The following is a 23,335-nucleotide window of genomic DNA, read 5'->3' as shown; positions in this document are numbered from 1 at the left end:
TTGGTACGCCTAGGAATTCGGCTCGAGGCTTACTCGGGGTAACCAGACTCCTCAACATTCACGCGTGGTGGCGGATGCAACCAGTGATAGTTAACATACTACTTGTTGAGATCGCAAAGTTCCGTGTCTTACTTCTTTATTTGTGTGGCTGACTGTATCCTCGTATTTATGATGTCGGATGGAACAAGCTGAGATGACTGCAAGTGACTTCGGCGAATGATGACAACGTACCCTAACGACTCCTCCTGGCTCCATACTCCATATTCCGCTGGTAGCACCAATATCAGGAGGGGGGCAGAGTACAGTTGAGACATGGGCGGGACATTGGCGATGTGACGAGGTGACTGAGGCAACGACAACTGCAGCCCTGGAACATTGAAATTCCCTAGGAGGCAAGCCTACGAATCTGCCTCGCTGCTTACTTGTCTTTGATTTCATGTGTCTCTCGAGCTTATGTGCCCTTTTGTGTTGTGCTCTCGTGCAACACTATTGTACCTGCGGGAATTGGCTCTGAAAAATACCGCTCTTCGGAAGCGGAAGCTATTACCTAGGTATTATAGGCTATACGGAACGGGCTCTGTCATGTTCGGTCTCGGAAGACACCGGCGCAGTGTTCGTACGATTGATTTTGCAGGATCCACAGCGGTGTTTCCAGAAGAGCAGGGGTCTTGAAGAAAGGCCATGTGGGCATAAGAAAAAGAAGACGTTGGCTCTTTGGTTAGTATTGCATACGGAGTACCTACTTACCTAGGCAAATAGGTTCCGCGGAACTCAAGCGAGCAGCAAAGAAGAAAAAAGACAGTAGCAAACACCGAAACTGGGGTGGTATTACCAAGAGAATTAAATAAAAAGGGACAAAAGGGATCTGACCTCAGGTCACTTTCGCATTTGCGCAGCGGTGTCGAGTTGGTCTGCCAATCAGGTGTCATCAGAAATTGGCTATAGACGAGCAGTGATTGGTTCAAGTGCCGACTTTCGGTATTCGGAGACTCCACTTTGCGGACTTAGGGGTCCCACCCATCAACGCCGTACAAGACAACCCCGGCCCCATGGATGGGCATGTACCTGAGTACCTTGCGGCGATGGAAGTTTGGCAGTCCTCTCAGGCCTGCCATCTGGCTTTGGGGGACGCTGAGGATGGAAAATCGCGTGCAGCGGCACCCCCAACCCACCGCCTAGAACCTAGAACAAATGCGATGCGTTTAGGTTGGATCTCGGGGCGGGTTGCCCAGGCCTGGCCTGAATCCCGCCCGCCACTCACAAGAGTCCCAAAGGCTCCAAAAATGCGCAGGGCCGCACCTACCACACCCTGTGCCGAGTCGCTGGTGCGGCGTGCCGTTGGGGTGGTGCAGTGGTGCAGCGGTGCTGGGGTTCAAACTTCAGCCAGATGGCGGGGCGGCCGGTCGGCACGATGTACACTGTACCTACCCTGCTACCCAGACCGTAACCCTTCCACTGCGCCCTTGGGGATTTGGTGTCATGGCGACTCTTCACCGGAGACACTAAAATAAAGGACTTGTCCTAGAATCTGCTCGTTTTTCTCGCTTCCCCTTCCCGTTTTCTCCTCATCTTGCTTAACCTCTCTGTTTCCCCCCTTCTTTTCCTATTTCTGCTCTTCACCAGCAGGAATACCGTCCCAATTGTCGATCTCAAGAGTCGACCGCTTCTTTCTGCCCATTGACCTGTGTTCAGCCCCTCAGCGCTGATCACTGTTCTCTGGCAAACCCGCTGACCTCACTCGCATCCACGTCTCGCGCGCGCTCTTCGAGTCGCCACACACCGAAATCTACAAACCGCACACAACAAAACCAGAGTTGCACACCGTTCTCTGCTTCGAAACAAACCAAACTTGAACGACAACCTCGAAAGCGAAACCGCACGATCTAACCTCTGCCAGCCTTCGAAAACAACCATGGAGGCTGCTCTGCGTCAATCCAAGGCCATGTGCCCCTTCTTGAAGTCGGCCTCGCCCGCCAAACTGCGCGCGCTGTCTACCTCGGCTCGTCCCCACGCCATTCAGGCGGCGCCCCAGACGACGGCCGTCTCTCCTTGCGGAGGAACAATGTCCAAGTTGCAGCTCCTCGCCCACCGCTGCCCCGTCATGGGCAAGGCTCTGACTGTCCAGTCTGCCCAGTACGGCCATGGACGCCCGGCTGCTAAGATGGGAAACTCGTCTTCTGTTGCTGGTATCCGCGCCTTGAGCACCAACTCCAAGCCTGGCCGCGCCAACATCCACACCAGCCGCAGCAAGGATGCCCGGGCTGTTGATGCTCCTTTGCTCAACAAAGGTATGGAGACCATAGTGTGAAAAAGAAAAAGAAGGAATCCTCCTGGCTGACCATTGATGTAGCTCAAGCCCCTCCCGGTATCCCGGCCGCTCGTCAGAGCGCTGCTTCGACTGTTGGTATGGGCAATTCGGACGCTTCCAAGGCCAAGTTCAATTACGAGGCCTACTACAACGCCGAGCTGGAGAAGAAGCATAAGGACAAGTCTTACCGCTACTTTAACAACATCAACCGTCTCGCCAAGGAATTCCCCCGTGCCCATATGGCTGGAAAGGAGGAGAAGGTTACCGTCTGGTGCGCCAACGACTACCTCGGAATGGGCCGCAACTCTCACGTTCTGAAGTCGATGCACGAGACCCTGGACGAGTACGGCGCCGGCGCTGGTGGCACGAGAAATATCTCTGGGCACAACAAGCACGCTGTCGAGTTGGAGGGCACGATTGCCAAACTGCATGCTAAGGAAGCCGCTCTCGTCTTCAGCTCATGCTATGTGGCCAACGATGCCACTCTGGCGACTCTGGGTAGCAAGATGCCCGAGTGTGTCATTCTGTCGGACAGTCTGAATCACGCGTCCATGATTCAGGGTATTCGTCATTCCGGAACGAAGAAGATTGTCTTCAAGCACAACGACGTTGCGGACCTCGAGGCCAAGTTGGCGTCGCTGCCGCTTCACGTTCCCAAGCTGATTGCGTTCGAGTCCGTTTACAGCATGTGTGGATCGATCGGACCCATCGAGGAGATTTGCGATTTGGCCGAGAAGTACGGCGCCATCACGTTCCTCGACGAAGTCCATGCCGTCGGTATGTACGGCCCGCATGGCGCCGGTGTCGCGGAGCACCTGGACTTTGAAGCGCATCAGCAGGGCCGCCCCAAGGGCAGCATCATGGATCGCATTGACATCATCACTGGTACCCTCGGAAAGGCCTACGGATGCGTTGGTGGCTACATTGCCGGCAGCGCCAAGCTCGTCGACATGATCCGCTCCCTCGCCCCCGGATTCATCTTCACCACGTCACTCCCGCCCGCGACCATGGCCGGCGCAAAGACGGCCATTGAGTACCAGATGGACTACGACGGCGACCGTCGCCTTCAGCAGCTCCACACCCGCGCGGTCAAGGAGGCCCTGAACGACCGCGACATTCCCGTCATCCCCAACCCCTCCCACATCATTCCCATCTTGGTTGGCAACGCCGAGCTCGCCAAGCAGGCTTCCGACATGTTGCTCCAGGACTACCAGATCTACGTGCAGTCCATCAACTACCCCACGGTCCCCGTTGGACAGGAGAGACTGCGCGTCACCCCCACCCCTGGCCACAAGAAGGAGTACCGCGACCAGCTTGTCCAGGCGCTCGACGAGATCTGGACCAAGCTCGGCATCAAGCGTACTTCTGAATGGGCTGCCGAGGGCGGCTTCATTGGCGTCGGAGAGGCTGACGCCGCTCCCGAGGAGCCCCTGTGGACTGACAACCAGCTTGGCATCGAGCAGGCTGCGAAGGAGATCAAGGCCGCGGGAAACATCAGCAACGGCTTCGTCGAGGCCCTGCTGGAGCGTGAGTCCAAGGCGACGACTGGTCAGGCCGTGAGCTCTGCCATTTGATACATTTTCACGTTCTCCGAGGTTGTCTGGTTTTTCTCAATATGAGAAAATTCAGCGCCAACCATTTTGACGTTGATATCTGAAAGCAAAGGGGAGCTCATCGGACCTAGACCACGTTCTTTGGAGCGATCAACAAGTTTTTTGTGTGATTTGAAAACCCACGTCCCGTGGCCACAACTGTTCTCCTTCGATTTGAGATTGATGATTTCGTCTACATGATGGGATCTGACTCTCAGTGTTGGTCGCAATAACCAATAGTTTACAAAATATGAATGTTATTTATTGACAGATTTATTCATCAACCTCTACTTCTTTTGGTCGATACGTGATATAGTGATGCTTGTGTTACTACCTGCCAAGAGTCATCCGACGTAGCCAATTAGCCGGCCGGGATACTTCATGCATGGCTGACATTTGGGAATCGCAAAGTCAATTTATGCGAATGCGGTCTTCCCCGTCCCCGGGCTCGGCGAGGAAAGCACAGCCCGATGTAAACCCGGCACTTGCCCAGACGGGTCTCCGCGGTGCCCGCCCGCCCATCAGCTGGGGTGAAATGAGATGGGATGGGACTGCCACGGTGAAGCATGAGGCATGTGCCACACCTTGTTACCAGAGTCCAGCGCGCCAACACCAGAAGCGGACTTTCCAAGACGTGGCTTGGCCCGCTCAACGTCTGACTCAGCAACTCCGACGGAGGCCGGCAACGCAGAATTGCTCCGTCTCCGTTCGAGGAAGCCCTCTTCATTGGTTGACGGAAGGGTTGGGGGGTCCCCTAAGTCCCCGTCATTGCTAACTGGGGTGGTGTGTGTCTTGACTTACACGCAACTCAGGAGATCCGTCATGAAATAAGGCAGGCAACTCAAATGAGAAAAAGGATTACGACGCGAATTGGGAAGTTCCTGCTAACAGAGGAGTGGTGTTTCATGTCTTGTGCTTTACTCTGACTTGATCGTTTCTTGATCGATTTTAACTCACTACATTATTTCTCGCCACTGATGAGTTCACGCTGAGAGAGACACTGGCAGTTACCACAGAAAAATGGATGTCGATCACAGGACTAAAGGCCCGCGAGCGTGTACGACTTGCGCCAAGGCTAAGGCGAGGTGTATCTCGGGCCCGGATGGGAGTAACAAATGCGAGCGGTATGTTATCTCTGTCGTATTCGCACAAGATCGCGAGAACGAAACACTGACTGGGAGAAACTAGATGCCACAGGCTCCGCAAGCCGTGCGGTTCGCAGACCCCTGCGCCGCCCAGGGCGAAGAAGGAACCCAAGCCTACCAAAGTCTCTGAGCTGGAGAAGAGGCTGGATGAGTTGACGACGCAGCTGAGCGCGACGACGCAGCAGCCGCATCAGGGCGGCGTTGGTGTTGGTGGCAGGAAGAGCAGCGAGGTCGCGACGACCGTCGCCAACGGGACCGTCGTAGGGAGCGCAAACTCACCGCTTCCGCCCAGCGGTAGCATCGCGCCGGCGTCGGCTAGGATCCCGATTAACTGCGATCACCTCTTCCCGCCGGAGGAGGTCATCGTCGTCGGGGGCGAGGGGGGGTGGTCCGACACGTCGCCTGCGCCGAGCGCGTCTACGGCGGATGATCACCATACGGTCGGGAGCAGCCAGGCCGACAACGGCGGCGCCTCGGGGATGGGACCTACGTCTGCGACGGCGAACGAGTCGCCATGGCCGCTGAACAACGAGCAGAGCAAAGTTCTTCAAGTATTTCTGGACGACATGCAGCCGCTGTACCCCTTTGTAATCGTACCTCCGCATATGGGCCCGACGCAGCTGGCCGCCGAGAGGCCGTTCCTGTGGAAGGGCATCATGATGACGGCGTGCCACTTGGACGCGACGAAGCAGGTCCTTCTGGGGGAGGAACTGTTGCAGGATATTGTGCAGGCCGCGTTCATGAAGCCCAAGAAGAGTCTGGACGTGCTGCAGGGGCTGCAGCTCCTGATTGCGTGGTATCACTACAACATCAATAGCTACCAGCTCACGAACTTGCTGTTCCTGGCGCGGTCGATGTGCGTTAGTTTGGGTTTCAAGGATAGTCCCATGCAGCTGGCTGAGCGAGGCGGGAAGGGGACGGGGCTCTCTATTAGTTTCCAGAAGCCGGAGAGTGAGGCGAGGAAGGTGCAGACGCCGGAGCAGATTTCGGCGCAGTTGGAACTGATGAGGGCTTTTGCTGGATGTTATTACCTCAACACACTGTGAGTAAACTCCCTGATTATGCGAACGGGAGAGAGGGGAGGGCTGACCATGAGGGGGGGGAAGCGTCTTCACGACGAATAAGCGGCCAGACGCCTTTATGAACACGACGTACCTCGAGTCCTGCTGCCGACAGATTGAGGAGGCGGCGGAGTATCCTAGCGACGCGCTCCTGGTCCACCTCTTCAAGATCCAGCAGCTCGCGCAGACAATTTCTCTCACGCTCGGAACGGAGAGCACGAGCTTCCAGTCGCTGCAGCTGCCCCTGACCATGGTCGTCCAGAGTTTCCAGCAGCAGCTTGACATCTTCAAGACGTCGCTGCCGGAGCATCTCAAAGACAATGGTACGTTAAGATAACCCCTTTAACATGTATGCATTTGTGGATGGGATATCTGACAAAAAACACAGTCGGCCTCCTGGCGCACATCAGCATAGCGCAAGTCCTTCTCTACGAAATCGGCATCCCCGAAGCCCAGGGCCCGGCCTCCTTCATCTCCCTCACGGAACGTCTCGAGCTCCTCTGGGGCTGCTGCAGTGCCGCCAAGCAGTTTCTCGAGATCCGCTTCCCACGCAACCACCTCAGCCTGCAGCCGCGCTTCACCTGCCTCAGCTCCTCGGATTTTTTGTACGTCTTCATCGTGTGCTTGAAGCTCATGACGCTCGATCAGGTGCCCGGGTGGGACCTGCCGCTGGTGCAGAAGCACCTCGACCTCGGCGGGGTCGTCGAGAGCCAGGTGGCGCACTTGGAGGTTTTTGTGGCGCATCGGAGCGGCAAGTTTAGGAGGGCGGCGGCGGACGCGGCTGCTGCGAGGGGGGAAGAAGGAGAAGCGACAGGTCCAGCGACGGATGTGCCGGGGCCGAAGGTGGTTGATCCGTTCGTGAGGCTGACGGAGATGCTGCGGTACTTCAAGGATATCGTCAAGGGCGAGCTGTGCGGACTCAAGTCGCAGCCGGCGATCCAGGACCCGATTCAGCTGCCTGCCAACTTGTCGGACGGGACGCAGGCCATGATTCGGGATCTGGATGCGTCGTTTTGGACGGGCGTGCTTGGGGAGGATGCTGCTGGGACGTGGGATGTCGGGAGTATGTTCCCTTCCATGGATTGGACTGCCACTTGACGTTCGTTGGCCGGATCATGCGCCCGGAGACGAGGGGCTTTGAGGGGATTTGTGTAACACTACCACCAGCGGAGGACCGACCGGGACTGACGCATATGAATGTGATGAATTATGATATGGGAAAGAGAGAGTTCCCACCTCGCCTTGGGGAGTTGTTGGCACAGTACCAACGTACAGAGGAACATCGAGAAGAGGGTGTTGTGTCTTTCAGCGGACCATCTCTTACTACTACCGATCTGAAAAGGAGATACGCAAAGAATTATGCTCTACGTGGAGGCCAAGAAAGGAGGAGGGTATTGGTTTTTGGAGTTTCTCACAAGGAGTCGAGCAGGGTCACTAAGGCTTTCATACATCTTGTAGTTTTATTATTATAACACACGGAAATCTTGATCTAAAATCTCTCAAGCTACCTGTTGTGTAAAACATTGGGGTACTGGAGAAGATTGCGAAGTATAGCATTGATCAGTACAAGGCAATCACAATTGTGTCTTCTAATGCGTTGTAACGAGTGTCTCGTTTCTCGATGCCTGCGAATATACTAATAAAATTAATGGCCTCACGAATCGCTTTTACACAGGTTTAGATCCAGGTGGCATCATAGGGGTTGATCCTTCTGCCATGAGCCAAAAAGGTAGTTGATGTCGTCACCGACAACCCCACCACAACCCGCGTCCCGCAGCCATCGGCGCCATCGGAGAGCGGCCGTTCCGTCCTCGGCCGCAAGTATCCGCATTTACACGCTGAGAAAAACCGGCGCCGATCCAAGCAACGCAGTCATCCCCACCTCCGATCCAATATTCCCTCACCCGGCAAGAATTCGACATCTGGCTTTGCTTCTCTGTCTCTCCCTCCCTTATTCAACCTAAAATATAATTAGTCACCCACGATGCCGAAACCAACGGTAGACTACTCCCTCTACCTCGTCACCGACTCCACCCCCGCCATCCTCGGTGACCGCGACCTGTCGTCCGTCGTCGCGGCCGCCGTCCGGGGCGGCGTCACCATCGTGCAGTACCGCGACAAGACGAGCGACACGGGCGAGCTCGTCGCCAACGCCAGGAAGCTGCACGCCGTCTGCCGCGAGGCGGGTGTGCCGCTGCTCATCAACGACCGGGTCGATGTCGCGCTCGCTGTTGGGTGTGCGGGTGTGCATATCGGGCAGGATGATATGGGTGAGTACATCTTTTCTTTCTTTCTCTCTTCTTTTTTCTCCGTTTCTATCTGGGAGAAAGTCTTCTTCGTGAGCTGGTGACTCGTTTCGTTTCTCATGAATGCGTTCTCGTGCTGCTGAGATGAGAAGGGTTCCAAGAAAGGGGCATGACTGACATCCAACTAGAACTCACTGCCGCAAGAAAGATCCTCGGCCCGGATGCCATCATCGGTGTCACGGCTAGCACCATCGAGGAGGCCCTCAAGGCCTGTGAGGATGGAGCAGACTACCTAGGCATCGGCACCGTCTTTGCTACATCAACGTACGTCTCTCTCACCACATCCCTCCTCTCAGTCTCAAGTCTCATCAAACCTTCTTGGACCTCTATCTCATCCACCCACCCATTCATCCGCTCGCCCCTGGTCACCCGTCGCTTCACCCACTAACACAATCCTCCAGCAAAGAAAACACAAAACACATCATCGGCACCGCAGGCCTCCGCACAATCCTCTCCAAGCTCGCCGCGGCAGGCCACCTCCCCCGCGTAAAGACGGTCTGCATCGGCGGCCTCAACCCCTCCAACATCCAGCGCGTCCTCTACCAGTCCGCCAACCCCGACGCATCATCTCCCGCGAGCCTCGACGGCGTCGCCCTCGTCAGCGCCATCGTCGCCGCCAAGGACCCGGAATCCGCCTCCCGCAACCTCCTCGAGCTCGTGAAAACGAGCCCGTCGTACCGAAGCGTCACCTCCTCCAGCTCCAGTCCCAGCGCCTCCTCCGCCGATTTCAGCATCGACAACCTCCTCGCCCAAATCCCCTCCGTAATCACCCGCGTAGCAAAAACCTCCCCCCTCTCCCACAACATGACAAACCTAGTCGTCCAAAACTTCGCCGCAAACGTCGCCCTCGCCGTCGGCGCCTCCCCCATCATGGCAAACTACGGGCAGGAAGCCCCCGACCTCGCTCGTCTAGGCGGCAGCCTCGTCGTGAACATGGGCACCGTCACCCCCGACGGCATCGCAAACTACCTCCTCGCGTTATCCGCCTACAACGCCGCGCGCAGGCCCGTCGTCTTCGACCCCGTCGGCGCGGGCGCCACCTCGATCCGGAGGAACGCCGTCAAGACGATCCTGGCGGGCGGGTACCTGGATCTCATCAAGGGGAATGAGGGGGAAATTAAGACGGTGTGGGGTGAGGGGACGCAGGAGCAGCAAAAGGGGGTTGATTCGTCGTCTACGCTGGCCCCGGCGCAAAAGGCCAAGCTGGTGCGAGACCTCGCGAGGAGGGAGAGGAATGTGGTGCTCATGACGGGCAAGACGGATTACCTCTCAGACGGTAAGCGCACACTGGCCGTGGACAACGGGCACGAGCTGCTGGGCCAGATCACGGGCACGGGGTGCGTGTTGGGGACGACCGTCTCGGCTATGTTGGCGGCGTGGGCGGACGAGGATAAGTTGCTCGCTGTGCTGGCGGGGCTGTTGCACTATGAGATTGCGGCCGAGTGGGCTGCTGTGCGGGCGGATGTTCAGGGCCCGGGGACGTTTGTGCCGGCGTTTATTGATGAGCTTGCGAGGGTGAGGAGGGTGACTGTCGAGGGGGATCTAACGTGGTTGCAAGGGGCCAAGGTCAAGGCTATTGAAGTTGAGTGAGTGAGAGAGTCCCGAATCTCAATCTTCTCTCTCGATGGATCTAGGAAGTGAAGATAGAAAAGGCCTGAAATCTTTTGTAGATGTATATATCTATAACCAACCACCCAGTCTTTGGAACCCCAGACAACACGAAATCTAAATCTTGGGCGCCAAAGCCTGCAAAACCTCCTTCGTATCCTTCCCCGTATCCTTGACCAACCCAACAACGCTCTTAAACTCGGGCCGCGCCGCGTCCCCCATCATCTCATAAATCACGCTCTCGCTCGTCGTCACCGTGACCCCCTCCCCCCTCAACCTCGCCAGCGCAATCGGCACCTCCTCGCGGTTACAGCTACTCACCCCGTCCGCGAGCACGTACACCTTGTGCCCCTCAGCCAGCAAATCCAGCGCCGTCTGCGTCACGCAGATGTGCGACTCGATGCCCACGATCAACACCTCGTGTCTCCCCTTCCCCTCGAACTGCGCCGCAATCTCGGGAACCCACATGCTGAACTTGGTCTTGTCCACGGGCGGGCGCACGAGGTCCGATTCTTGGAGGTAGGGCGCGAGCTCGGTGACGGTGTCGCCTAGGCGGGCGCGGTTCTGGGTCGTGGTGTAGACTGGGATCTTGAGTGTGTCTGCGGCGCGGAGGAGCTTGGAGGTTGTCTTTACGACCTTGTCGAATTCGAAGATTGCGTTGCGGAACTTGTCTTGGAGGTCGCAGACGCTGGTACAACATTACGTTTGTTAGCAAGCCATCGTATTTGTAACGACAGTGTGGAAGCATTCAGGGGGGGGGGGCATCAAACGCACAAAATGACCGGCCTTTGCAGGCGGCGAGTCGCGGGGTCAGACATGCTCGCGGTCGTCAGGAAGCGGGGTCGGAATGGGAGTCCGGACGGTCGAGGTTGTGTGAGTTGAGTGAGAGGTAGATGTATCCGGAGAGTCCTTGCAATTGACATGTCCCGCGGGAAGGGAGGAAAGGAAATCAGACCATCAATAGAATCACCGGAGAAAAAAAAAAGGTCACCAAGATCAGTCATTCCGTGACTCGGAGCTTAGAGACTCGGCACGTCACACTCGGCCTTGGAGCAGTGCGGGGAACCGGCGCATCCAAGTGGGGTAAATTAGGTAGTGCCGGACCGGGCCTCTCTGGACACTGCAGACTGAGAGGTGCATTGAAGAATTCATGTACGTGACCTCGCAGAGACCCTGGGCTGCCCATGACGGACCGCAACCAACAATTCAAACGCAGGGTACCTGCAGTACAGAAATAGCAATCATCTCCTGGCTGGTTGGGTGGCTGCAGGTTGGAGAACAGCAGAGCCGGCAACACCTCTGATATATCACTTTCTGGACTTTGGCCCACAGAGGTGGACCAAAAGAAGATCCTCAATGCAGCTAACGTTGTGGGCGTCCTAGTTGCCGATCTGGGTTGGGCGTGGCTACCTGGGGAAATATAGGACACTCTTTGAACTCATAGATTTTTGTTATTTGATTTCCGCTGGGCGGAGTTTTCTAGCCTTAGTGCCATGAAACCCATCTGTCATGGCAAACTACATGGCTACCTACTAGTCGGCTTTGCTTGCGTTGTTTTGAAGCTTGCCGTCACACCTCTTCATGCTGGAGGGAGTCGTATTGTGAAAGCAAAGAAAAAGAAGATTACTGCTCTGGCCGAGTTCGACCACCTTCGCGTCCAGTGCCACCGGGGCTTTGCGCTCTCTCCGCTCCAATCACTCCGCCGTTGCCGTGGGCTTCGCCTTACCAGCCGGATTCATCCAAGAGAAAGCCGACGCACCGCCGATAGGGTTCGCCGACCGCGGCAAAGCTGGGCCCGCATTCTTCGCCTCACGCGGGGCCTTGACTTCCGTTGTGCTGTTGACCGTGGTGCTGCTGACTGACCTCTTGGGTTCCCAGCGAACGCTGGTCGGCGGGTTGCTCTCTGCCGCCACACTAACCTGACTCTTGCGTCGATGCTCTCCGCTGGTTCTGGGTGCTGGTGGCGGCTCGTAAGCAGCTCCAGTTCTGGCAGAGGATGATGAACCCGATTTCAGGGGCTTCAACACCTTCATATTCCGGCTTCCCCGCCCGGCGGGCTGATATCCGCTTAGCGGGCCGTTGGCGTCCCGTTGCCCGTTCTCGGCACCGTTTGCTGAAGTGCCCTGCCGCCATGAGCCCCATATGCCGCCCGCAGACTCGCGCCGGTTTCCCTCGCCGCTGGTGGAGCTGTTGTGCGCCGTGGGGTACTCTCTTGCCCCCGATTCGGACCCGCTGGTGGTATCCTTGCCAGGCCGTTCACTCTCCCCGCCACTTTCAGACAGGTTGCTTGCTCCAATCGACTTGTTGGGTACAGAGTGATTGTCCATGGGCGAAAGAGGCCCCTGCGACTCGGCATCCTCATGCTGTGTGCTGGACAGGCTGCTGTCCAATGCACTTTGCGTTGTCGGCGCATGAGGTCGTGGGTCTCCAGACACAAAAGGCGCCGCGTTGGCGTTGAGTCGGGGCTTCTCGGGGATGAAGTTGATTGTGCTTATGTGCTTGAAAGCAGCCTCGTCCTCGGGGCGCACAAAGGGAACAGACAACTTCTCGCGCTCGCTACCGTAGAGACACATGCGGTTTTGAGAAAGGAGAATATCGGCTTGATGGGCTCTGAGGGTGTCGCTGCCAATGAAAATCTGAATGCCCCTCTTCGGTTCCATGCCTTCAGGCTGCTCCATGCCAGACACCTCAAAGGTTGCGAGGAGGCAGGGCATCGAATGCCCAGGGCTCGATGATCGGCTGCTGCGTTCGGAAACAGTAGCTTCTACCAGGTATACCGGAAGTCGAACTTTGTACGTGCCGTCCATATCGTGTTGAATCTCATCCAGCAGATCGAGATCTTTGAGGACAGAGTAGTCAACCACGGATTTCTGGGAGCCGGTGCAAAGATCAGCATACAACACCGTATCGTGGGCGAAGCTCGTTGTAAGCCAACATCGGATGATGGTTGGTACGGAGCCCAGAAAAAAGAGGCCTGGTGGAGGCTCCGGCATGTCTATCGGAGAGTCGTCTTCATGGCTGCTGACCATGAAGTTGGTGTCCAAGCCCAAACTGCTCGCCCTCCCAGATGCCACAGAGTGAAATGAGTGAACAGAATGGCCGGCAGAACTATGGCGCCCATCCGACTTGTGGGACAAGGACCGCTCCATCATCAACCCGCTGGATGGTCGGGGAGGTCCGAATTCTCCAGAGTGGCGATTGCTCTGACTAGACCAGTCGGCTGCTCCCCGCAATGCACTCTCGTCGAATCGTACGCTGTTGGCTCGAGAGGCAGCACCCCGACGGGTAGGCTCCTCCTCCGCAGGTCCTAAGTGAAGGGAGCTCAGCAGGTGCTGGCCTTGCTCGTCGAAATCATCAAACATGTCGTTGGGTGAGAGGTGAGTCGGCCCTGGAGAGTGGGACGTCAGCAAAAAGCAACCACACCCGTAGGAAATCTAACATTACCTTGCTGAGGGGTTCCGGCAAGGACGCCAGGGAAAGGATTCTGTTGCCATACGGACTTGAGACTCGCATCTTGTTCCTGGCGCCTTTCGAGCCTTATTAGTCTCTCGCCCTGATTACTCTGAACCAGTTGGATTTGTTTCAAATCCATTTGGATGTTGAAGAGATCGTCGCGGGTGATGGGGAACCGATGATCCATTCCCGAAAGCAGTTGTGTGGAACTCAGTATAGGGCTCGGACCAAATAGGAATCAGAAGGACGTTGGGACGTAGGTCCGCAGAAGGTGTGAGCGAAGGACAACGGCAAGCGAGTGTCTTGAGATCAAGTGGTGATCGATTTGGAGCGCCAGTTGGTGGGTATCGATAAAGCCGTTGGAAGTAAGGATCGTTCGGGAAGGTTGTTCACGCCCGTGGGTTTATTGTCGAATCCAGGCGCGTTCGAATGACGGGTCGAGGAAGGCTATGGGCTCTTCCGACCTCGATCCCTACGATTTCAGTTCACGAGGTCCTCCTCCCCCGCCACATCGCACGGTGAGACCAACTAGGTCGTCGACGGCAGCAGCGGCAGCAGGCACAGGTTTGTATTCTTTTCGTATCGCGGTAGCTTTTTTCTTTCGAAGTCCAGTCGAGTTGTTCGACTGCGGCAGCTAGTATTCGGTGATGATATTATGCTAGTTTTGCACGATGGTATACAGAGGCGGCTATGCCTCAGGGACGGATGACTTTGTGAGGTTCCGTATTTGGTCGAATATTCTCGACGCCGAAATTGAGGCGAGTTCTGAGTTTGGTGACACGGATATCGGCCGTAGATGGTGCGTATATGATACGTGGGTGCGAAAGACTCTGGGTGCGATCGCAGAAGGGTGTGATGTCGTCACGGGAGAAGCGCTAGGGACGATGCTGAATGGTAGATGCTCCGGTTCGATTGAAGGCTCGTAGAGGACTCGATTGATCAGGATGGAGCGTGTCGGCTGTTTCGATGTAACGGTATACGTCTAGGTAGAAAGGGCCTTTGGAAGAGGCAGGAGACCGAGTGTTTCGTAGAGAAAGGTGAAGAAAGAAGGGTGTTCGACAGGACGGGGGTTAGACAAACGAAGCCCGCCTGGTTAATTTGGACCGGCACGTTGAAATAGTGAAGCGGGCAGGACACGAGCAGAGACGGACGGGCGTGGATGGAGGTGAAGTGAACGGGCAGCAACGGGAGTGGACCAGCCAACGAAAGAGGTGTGGTCCCGGGGGTTTGGCGCATGGGTGAGAGAGTATCGCAAAGGTTCTCCCAACTTATCGTTGCCAGGAAGCTGCACACTTCAGGTGGGTACGTCGGTGGATGAGAGCACTGAAAGAGGAGGGTCCGGCTGATGATTTGTGGACTGGCACGACGGGAACGCTGGACCCAGCCTCGGAGAACCTGGTGGTGTACTTGAGAGGTACATGAGTGAGCTGCCTGCCGATTACACCAGCGACGACCAAGGTGCCTACGTAGTACTTCCAGTACGTACCTAACTGTGGCCGTCTTCCTGTGGGAAGTGCAATTCGGTGCAGCGCGCCTCACCTCGGTGCCTGGAAAGTCTAGTCGTCGCCCTCCCGCCCATTCAACCGCTGGAACTCGCAACAGGGTAACGGCGTGTGACGCCGTAGGATGTTCTGATTGGGGCCCCCCAACCCCCCATGCCAGGGACGTGCTGAAGACTTTCAGCGTCACCTCACTCCTCCCGCCATTTCCAGTTCACCTACCTTACTCCGTACGGATAGATACCTTAAGGTACCTCAGTTGGCAGTGACAAAGTGACTTCCGCTGTTTCCTCACCTCCTGCACTTCCTCAAACTCTAAAGCACCCGAGATGCCAGTGCAGAAACGTCCAAAACCTGCCTTGGGACTGCTTAACTACCAGGATGGTGTCACCTCGTCCGCACTCCAGCTTTGCTTAGGTACCCTGCCTCTGCCTTGTCTTTGTTCACTGCTATGCAAGGAAACTTCACCGAGGTCAACGACTGGAGCATTGAATCCGCCCAACGTAGAGCTGTAGATCTTCAAGTGATCACGTAACTGAAGTCAAAATTAGAAACTTTCTCATCTTGACCTTCCCATTTGAAGTAATAGAATACAGCCGTATAAGACAGGGTAAGTCGTATATGCGGCCGACCATCTCAATAATCATTCGATGCTATGTCTGTCGCCAAACAGCCCGCAGCGTACCTACCGAGTGAGTATGCGTTGCGGAGTACTGCCGAGACCAGCAGCGGCTTTGAATTCTCCTGTACTTGGCGATTACCGGTGGTGTCTCAGACGACGGCATGTCTCCCTATGGCTCGGCACGAAGCGAACGCGAAGAGATAGGCCAGGCTACGAGTGGGATAAGCAGAGATAAACGTACAATGTACGCCACCGTCATCACATGCTTTAGCTATTTCGGAAGCATCATCTTGGGTACTCGGGCAGTTTCTTACAAAGAATCCACTTGATTTGAAATGCCACTGCGGCGCTTCCTGCAGAATACATGCAGCATCGCATGGACCGCTCTATTAGCTTCTCCTTCGTCCATCCCAGACTCACCTACGCCGGAGGGTTGAGATCCCGCCAATCTGGAAAGACATAGTCCGTACGATCGTCGTCAGGCAGACCGACGTACTCTTGCCCAATGTGAGGCAGCACCGTCTGATAAAACACCCTATACGCCTCGCCGCTCAAGTGGAGCCCGCCCTGCTCGCCGAGCTCCGGGGTGCCGAGCAAAGGCCCTCCGGCCTTGAAGCCAGGCGTCTTGGCGACGGCGTGGTCCATGAGGGCTTGCCACAGGTCGATCGAGACCACACCGGGGACCTCGGCGGCGACCTCGCGGGCCGCTTGGGTGTATCCTGCGCTGACCTTGGCTGTCCGGGTCGGCTTTGGGTGGCCCCAGGCCAGGTCCAGCTTGGTGATGCGGATCTCGTCGATGGGCGGCGGCGTGACGAGGAGGATCTTGGGGTTGTGGGCTGTGATGTTGGGGTGCGTGACGATCTTAATGAGGTTCTGCTTGTACTCTTCTAGGGGCACATTTTGGGTTGTCGTGTGCATGGGCTGAACTGCATCGTTTGCGCCCAGAAGAACCAACTAGGGAGAGTTAGTCTGGCATTGAATGTCCATCTGCGCGATGTTGCTACTAACCAGGTACTTCAGTTGTGGTCCTGAAGGTGAAGGAGGGGGAAACATCTCGGGAAGATATTTCAAAGCGTTCGCCGAATTCCAACCCGAAAACCCACGGTTGACAACGTCATAACGGCGATTTACATCTTGGAAGCGGCGTGTGTAAGTGTCTGGTTCCGGACCCTAAAACCCTGGATTTGGCCAACTCACGACATTGAAGCTCGGCCTGGAAGCAAAAGCCTTCAAAGGTCACCACAGACCCTTGGAACAGAGAATCTCCAAAGAGCACAACTTGAGGGTATGGTTTCTTGCAAAGACAGTAAGTAATGTGTGGTGCCTGTATAACAGGTATCGCTTACAGCCATGGTGATTGGTCTCTATTCTTATTTCAAAGTCGCTATACAATTGGGAATACGCATCCAGTCTATGGTGTTGAGTGGCTTGCCCAGCTTATATGTGTCTCTGCGACTTCACTGCAGGGAGCCCAAAACACCCTTCTCCTCAATCTCGCAAACACTACCTCGGAGACACTAACACGGCAGAACATCCCGTCTAGCCGAAAGCACGATATCCTCACTGGTTAGGCTGTGCGAGAGTGCCTGCAGTCTGCGGTTGTCGGCCTATCAATTGCACGAGAACACCGTACCACTAACACCGAGTTTTGAAGGAGGAGTTGGGTTCCACTCTTTAGACTAACAGCAGTGGCAGCAACAGACTGCTCCTGGGTCCTCAGCGTTATATGGCCTATTGGTGACGTCCACCAAATACGAGAGAGTTGGTAATTAGGAATCGGGACCCAAATTATTACTCAGATCATCTATCTCTCTCGTCACAACACATTCCAAGAATAAGACGCATCAGGAGCATGGGAACCAAATCCCAAGCAGAGCCCGTGGCAGCGTTAACAAAGGCATTGGAGGTGGACTGGCGGGGCTCATCCATCGATGGGACCCATAACCTTATCTATAAAGTCAGCCATTCGCTCAATGGCTTATCAGCAAAAAAAAGTCGGCGGAACTAATCCCCGTCAGAAAAAAAATCCAGAACTCCAGGAAAATGTTGTAAGAGAAAACAACCCCAGTCTCGTTGCTCTCCCCCGCCATTGAGTATTCGATCACTGCGGAATGCCGCAAATTTTCTAGACAATGGCGTCTTCTCTTGCTGCGCAATTGGCGCAGATTGCCGCCAACTCGAAGGCATCTTTGGATGTCAGGGCGCAAAAGGCCGCCCACTCAAAGTCCCTCCTCTTCGAGCCGAGAGTGGCCGCGACGCAGAGCTACCAGGCGCTCTACACGATATGTTTGGAAGGCTTCGAGGAGCTGTGCGAGCTCGATGGACGGTTCAAGCCGTTTGGCCTGACGCTCTTTAGCGAGCAGAGCATGAGCGAGGACCGCACCCAGATGACTGCCGCTGAGAATGCCGAGCTGGACAAGAAGGTCGAGTCCTTCCTGCGCCTCGTTGGAAGCAGATTGAGGCTTATGCCTTCGCTTCGTGCCCTTGAATGGCTTGTGCGAAGATTCAGGTATGTTGGAGCCTCTAATCTCGTCGAGAACTCCCCATGCTGACGTTGTCACAGAATTCACGAGAACAACACAAAGTCTCTCATCACGACCTTCCTCCCGTACCACTCGATCCCCGCCTTCGTTACCTTGCTCTCGATCCTGCCCTCCAAGATCCCCAACGAGTACCGATTCTTGAACCCTTACATCAAGTCGCTCACTTCACCTCCACGATCTGTCCTGGTTCACGAAGCGATCCACAAGGCCGATTTCCTCAGCACCCTCTCCGAATACACCCTCGAGGCCTGCAGGAACCAGCAGCAGTACCCGACCTTGATCTCGTTCTGGGGCGGAATCATGACGGAAGCCGTGAACGGTCTTCTTGAGAACATGCGCTCAGGCCGCCAGGCTGTTCAGCAGGACAACAACGAAGCCTTCCTCCATCGCGTCGGCCCCACCCTCGCCGAGGCAATGACCATGAAGAAGGTCCCCAACATGCAGATCGCTTCATACATGGCCGTCACTATTGTTGCGGCCAAGGGAAGCTTCGACGACGCGACTCTGTCGGCTTTCATGGAGCAGATTGTCCACGGTTGGACCAGCGAGACTGTGCGCCCCGGCCTGGTGTGCCTGTGCATCCTGGCACAGTATCGATCCGCCAAACAGCTTTCTGGAAAGGTCACCAAGGCCTTGTTGAAGGTGCAGGACCTTGGAGAGATTCTCGTTGAGCTTGGTCAGGAAAGGAGGGTGGACAAGCTCACCAACGGCCTGTGCATCGCCTTCATTGAGAGACTCTGCAAGAAGGGTGATGCTCGCGGATTGCCAATCATTCGGGTAATCCTGATGAGCAAGATCCTGAAGGGAAAGCAAATTGCCGTCATCTTCAAGTCTCTGGTCCTCGCGGCCCACAGACTCGACGACGAGGTCGACAAGGACGGCGAAATTCGCAAGGAGCTCGGTTCGACACTCATTGATCTTTCGCGCTTTTCCGGAGAAACTAGCGAGATCATCCGGACGGTTCTCGAGGAGGTCGATTTCGATGTGGAGGAGTTGGAGATGAAGCTCGATGTCTCTATTCGCCAGAGAAAGGCATTACCCGGAACCCAGGAGGATACCGAGATGGATGGATCTCAACCCGTTGCGCCGATAAAGGAGAACCTGAGAGAGACTATCCAGGAGCTCTCTGGCCAGACCCGCGCACTCCCATCGTGCCTTTCGACCAGCACTGGCGATGTCTACGACGAGTTCAGTAGACTCTTCCTCCGGGTCGTGTCTCAGCAGTCCGAAGACCCGACACTTCTGGCCGATTTCGACCAGCTGCCGTCTTTGAGCCGACGAACTGCAGTCAGCGATCACACCTACATTACCTTCTTCGTCCGCATCTGGTCCGGCCCGTACCCGACTCTGGCTCGCGCCGCTGCTGTCGACACTGTCAGGAGACGTCTGAGCGACGGCGATGGCAACGATCTTGACTTCCAGGCCCTTATCCCCTACTGCCTCGTTGCTCTCGTGGACTCTTCAAAGAAGGTTCGCCGTGCTGCGGCTGAGCTCCTCATCCAAATAGGCCACTTCTTCCCTCACCAGTCCAAGGCCGCGAAGGCTTCTGTTTGGGGTGGCAAGAAGCTTTACGATGAAAGCGACAAGGTGCAGTGGCTGGATGCCGATACTGTTTCTCGCCTCCTTCACGGTGTCATTCTTCCGGCTCTGGAGGAATGCATCATGCATGAGGATCACATTCGTGCCGTCCTCCACTCGACACTCGACAGCAGCGCCAAGGGCGAGAGCAGCGAAGGAAAGAAGGCACTGAGCTCTTCTGGTAGGGCCTCAATTCTCTCGTTCCTTGCCAGCCACGTCGTCGCAACGCCTCTCATCAGAGTCAAGTCCAGCCTGCTCTCGATCCTCAACCGCATCAGGGGAGTATCATCCACCTCTAGAACAAAGGTCCTGCTGCCGGCTTTCCGATGGTGGGCGTCGTTGTCCGCTGAGGAAGCGGACCGTCTTGCCGAGGCTGAGGAAGTCGACCAGTCATTACTGCATACGACCTTTGCCGAGATTGTCGTGCCCAACGACAGCGAAGGCCTCGAGTGCCTCCTCTCTATCATGAAGGATTCCGCCTCCGCCAAGCGTCCCGAGCTGGTCAGATCCATCTCGGCGCGCATTCGTGCTATGTGGGGCTCAATGAAGGCCGACACCAAGTTTGATGTGGCCCAGACGATGCTTGAGCTCTCTCAGGCACGACAGGCATCCCAGGACGAAGAGGACATCATCGCTGACGAGGCGGCTGATTTCCTGAGGAACGTTGAGCTCACGACAGAGATCCTGGCTTACTTCCTCGAGTCTATCCAGACCGGCACGAAGCTCATCACCGAGCCTCCTGCCAACAAGCGACGCAGGACCAGCTCCTCCGAGGCCAACCGAGGTGTTGTCAGCGCTCAGGCCAGTGCCGAGCTCAGCGCAACCCTGAGATCCGTCACCTTCGTTCTCCAGCTCGTTGACGGCTCGCAGCCTGCCACCCACCCCGAGTTGCTCGACAGCCTCTTTGGCACTCTCTCCGAGCTTCAGCACTTCCGTACTGTCATCAGATCGGAGCTTGGATACCTGCAAAACCTGGTGCTTACAAGTTTGATTGCCATGGTCCCTGCCTACAGAGACAACAAGAGCCTGAAGATCGACAGCTCAGGCGGCCACGGCGATTTGCTTGTCAACTGCATCCAGAAGTCTTCCAGCCCCATTGTGCAAAACTCGGCCCTTCTCCTGATTGCCAGCCTTGCTACTGCCGCGCCTGATCTTGTGCTTCATAGCGTGATGCCCATCTTCACTTTCATGGGTGCTTCTGTCCTCCGCCAGAACGATGATCACTCAGCTCATGTTGTCAACCAGACCATCAAGGAGGTTGTGCCGCCCCTGATGGCGTCGCTCAAGAAGGGCAAGAGAAACCCCATTGCGGGTGCCACAGAGCTACTACAGAGCTTCGTCACCGCCTACGAGCACATCCCCGCACACCGCAAGCAGGGCCTGTTTGTCGCTCTCATCAACACCCTCGGACCGGATGAGTTCCTGTACGCCCTGTTGGCTATGCTTGTCGATAGATACGGCCCCAACGACAACCTCATGGCATTTGCCTCTGAACTTCTTGGCGTCTACAGCGCCGAGGTGCAGCTTCAGACCCTGGCTAAGCTCCTGGACTTGATCAGTGACATTTTCAAGCCCAAGCCAGGCCTTTCGGCTACCCTTTTGGGAGTCGGCGAGGATCTGTCAGAGAAGAAGCCCGAGGCTATTGCAATTCAGCAGTTGACTGTGTTCCCCGCTCTGCTCTCCAGCAGAAAACTGCGAAAGGAGATTACCATTCTCACAGAGAGGGACGACATGGATTCTTCAAAGATTCGGGACTTGTATGCCATCCTTCTCAGAGACGTACTGGCCCTCGCGGAGACCGTCAAGCAGCAGAAGGCGCTGCACGAGTGCTGCGGCAACGCCTTGGCCAACCTCCTCAACCTCCTCTCCATCGGTGAGTTCATCAAGTCGGTCGAGAACCTCCTGGACCGCACCGAAATCGACCTTCGTCGCAAGGTCCTTCGTGCCCTCGAGGTCCGCGTCGACCAGGAGGGCGTTGCGGACGTTGCCTCCAGAACGGCACTTCTTGCCTTCCTGCCGCAGCTCACCGCCGCAATCCGGGACACGGACGACCTCAAGTACAAGCACACTGCCGTTTCTTGCATCGACAAGATCGCAGAGAAGTATGGCAAGAAGGATATCGAGGCCGTCGCGGGTGCGGCAGCAACCATTGCCGGACCCCACTGCCTCGGCCAGCCCGATGTTAGCCTCCGTGTCATGGCGTTGCTTTGTCTTGCCTCCCTTGTTGATGTGCTCCAAGACGGTATTCTGCCTATTGTCAACATTGCTATTTCTCAGGCAATTCTCTACATTGAGCAGAGCGTGGAGAACGACGAGGCCGCCAACGAACTACACAATGCGGCCTTTGCATTCATCACTGCTCTCGCGCAGCACCTGCCTTACATGATCTCGGAGAAGCACCTGGACAACATCCTGCTTGCTTCCAACAAGTCAGCCGAGGCTAACCTGGATGACGAAGCTGACGACGAGCGTATCAACTGTCTCAGATTTCTTGCCAGAAAGGTCGAGGCCAAGACGATGTTGGCCAGCCTGCAGAAGAACTGGATCCCGGCTGCTGAGGCTGGTTTCGACGTAAGTTATTTGCCCAAGGAGATTTACAAAGCCCTACTAACAAGTACGCAGGCCACCGAGGAATGGGTCGACATCTTTGGAGTTGTGGTTGATAGCCAGCCCAAATCGGTTGTCACCAAGAACGTCACTACCTTGTCCACAATCCTGCTCAACTCCTTGGACCTTCGCAGACGGGAACACATCAAGGGCAAGCTCACAAACGCGACAGCTCAACATGTGACCAAGATCGAGGCCTCCATCAACGACGTCACGCTCAAGATGATTTACAAGCTCAACGACGCGGCCTTCAGGCCCATCTTCACCCAGATCATCGAGTGGTCCACACAGCTGCCCAAGCAAGACGCCACAGGACGTACCCTGCGCCGCTTCAGCGTCTACGGGTTCCTCCAGGTCTTCTTCGAGGGCCTCAAGTCCATCGTCACCAACTACGCTACCTACATCGTGGACGACGCCGTCGAGATCATCAACGGCACCGACTTGAAGCTGCCCGAGCAAAAGGAGCTCTGGCAGCGCGTGCTGTCTACGCTGGCGAGGTGCTTCGAGCACGACCAGGACGATTTCTGGCAGGCGCCCGCCCACTTTGGCAAGGTCGCTCCCGTCTTGACGGCGCAGTTCCTCCACGCCTCCTCGTCCTTCGATTTGACCGGCGAGCTCATTCCCGCGGTGGTCGAGCTGGCCTCGGCGGCGGACTCGCAGGAGCACCAAAAGGAGCTCAACACGGCCATCCTGCGCCACCTCCGCTCCGAGCACGCGCCCGTCCGTCTGGCGGCCGTCAGGTGCCAGCAGCAGCTTGCCGAGAAGCTCGGCGAGGAGTGGCTCTCGGCACTGCCTGAGATGCTCCCTTACATCAGCGAGCTCCAGGACGACGATGACGAGACCGTCGAGCGGGAGACGCACCAGTGGATCGTCAAGATCGAGGGAGTCCTTGGCGAAAGCTTGGACTCTATGCTGCAGTAGAGAAAGTTTAGACCAAAAATGGAGAGAGGGAGAGCGACCCGGAGCCGTGTGGGATATTTTCTACGGACGGAGATTTGTGCGGACAATCCCAC

The 23,335-nt window shown here is 56.2% G+C and overlaps 7 protein-coding genes across 7 annotated transcripts; 4 read left to right on the top strand and 3 right to left on the bottom strand.

Moving 5' to 3' along the window:
- Positions 1-1,502: 1,502 nt before the first annotated feature.
- On the top strand, positions 1,503-4,138 carry HER10_EVM0003725 (5-aminolevulinate synthase). The gene is made up of 2 exons (XM_035473389.1): positions 1,503-2,288; positions 2,351-4,138. The coding sequence occupies exons 1-2, from the start codon at positions 1,913-1,915 to the stop codon at positions 3,880-3,882; spliced, it is 1,908 nt and encodes a 635-aa protein (XP_035335859.1). The 5' UTR covers positions 1,503-1,912; the 3' UTR covers positions 3,883-4,138.
- A 582-nt stretch (positions 4,139-4,720) lies between these two features.
- Positions 4,721-7,587, top strand: HER10_EVM0003498 (uncharacterized protein). The gene is made up of 4 exons (XM_035473173.1): positions 4,721-5,024; positions 5,089-6,087; positions 6,152-6,429; positions 6,495-7,587. Exons 1-4 carry the CDS (start codon positions 4,921-4,923, stop codon positions 7,202-7,204), a joined length of 2,091 nt encoding a protein of 696 aa, XP_035335840.1. The 5' UTR covers positions 4,721-4,920; the 3' UTR covers positions 7,205-7,587.
- Positions 7,588-7,999: 412 nt separating this feature from the next.
- Positions 8,000-10,002, top strand: HER10_EVM0004207 (hydroxyethylthiazole kinase; the record flags this gene model as incomplete). The annotated part of the gene is made up of 3 exons (XM_035473859.1): positions 8,000-8,376; positions 8,541-8,676; positions 8,814-10,002. The coding sequence occupies exons 1-3, from the start codon at positions 8,091-8,093 to the stop codon at positions 10,000-10,002; spliced, it is 1,611 nt and encodes a 536-aa protein (XP_035335916.1). The 5' UTR covers positions 8,000-8,090.
- On the bottom strand, positions 8,654-10,995 carry HER10_EVM0002056 (isochorismatase). Its single transcript, XM_035471782.1, has 2 exons — positions 10,795-10,995; positions 8,654-10,708 (listed from the first exon to the last, which is right to left on the bottom strand). The coding sequence occupies exons 1-2, from the start codon at positions 10,941-10,943 to the stop codon at positions 10,138-10,140; spliced, it is 720 nt and encodes a 239-aa protein (XP_035335708.1). The 5' UTR covers positions 10,944-10,995; the 3' UTR covers positions 8,654-10,137.
- A 456-nt stretch (positions 10,996-11,451) lies between these two features.
- HER10_EVM0002907 (uncharacterized protein) lies at positions 11,452-14,772 on the bottom strand. Its single transcript, XM_035472600.1, has 2 exons — positions 13,465-14,772; positions 11,452-13,408 (listed from the first exon to the last, which is right to left on the bottom strand). The coding sequence occupies exons 1-2, from the start codon at positions 13,658-13,660 to the stop codon at positions 11,715-11,717; spliced, it is 1,890 nt and encodes a 629-aa protein (XP_035335789.1). The 5' UTR covers positions 13,661-14,772; the 3' UTR covers positions 11,452-11,714.
- Positions 14,773-15,846: 1,074 nt separating this feature from the next.
- Positions 15,847-16,979, bottom strand: HER10_EVM0007281 (GDSL-like Lipase/Acylhydrolase). The gene is made up of 4 exons (XM_035476840.1): positions 16,941-16,979; positions 16,792-16,888; positions 16,603-16,727; positions 15,847-16,548 (listed from the first exon to the last, which is right to left on the bottom strand). The coding sequence occupies exons 1-4, from the start codon at positions 16,944-16,946 to the stop codon at positions 16,015-16,017; spliced, it is 762 nt and encodes a 253-aa protein (XP_035336208.1). The 5' UTR covers positions 16,947-16,979; the 3' UTR covers positions 15,847-16,014.
- Positions 16,980-17,726: 747 nt separating this feature from the next.
- On the top strand, positions 17,727-23,335 carry HER10_EVM0004525 (BP28CT domain-containing protein; the record flags this gene model as incomplete). Its single annotated transcript, XM_035474167.1, has 3 exons — positions 17,727-18,103; positions 18,158-22,286; positions 22,338-23,335. 3 exons carry the CDS (start codon positions 17,727-17,729, stop codon positions 23,241-23,243), a joined length of 5,412 nt encoding a protein of 1,803 aa, XP_035335947.1. The 3' UTR covers positions 23,244-23,335.

Source organism: Colletotrichum scovillei (assembly GCF_011075155.1).
Source record: "Colletotrichum scovillei strain TJNH1 chromosome Unknown Contig00003, whole genome shotgun sequence".
Classification (NCBI taxonomy): domain Eukaryota; kingdom Fungi; phylum Ascomycota; class Sordariomycetes; order Glomerellales; family Glomerellaceae; genus Colletotrichum; species Colletotrichum scovillei.
The sequence above is the reverse complement of the archived record's forward strand: the minus strand, read 5'-3'. Positions and strand labels throughout refer to the sequence as shown.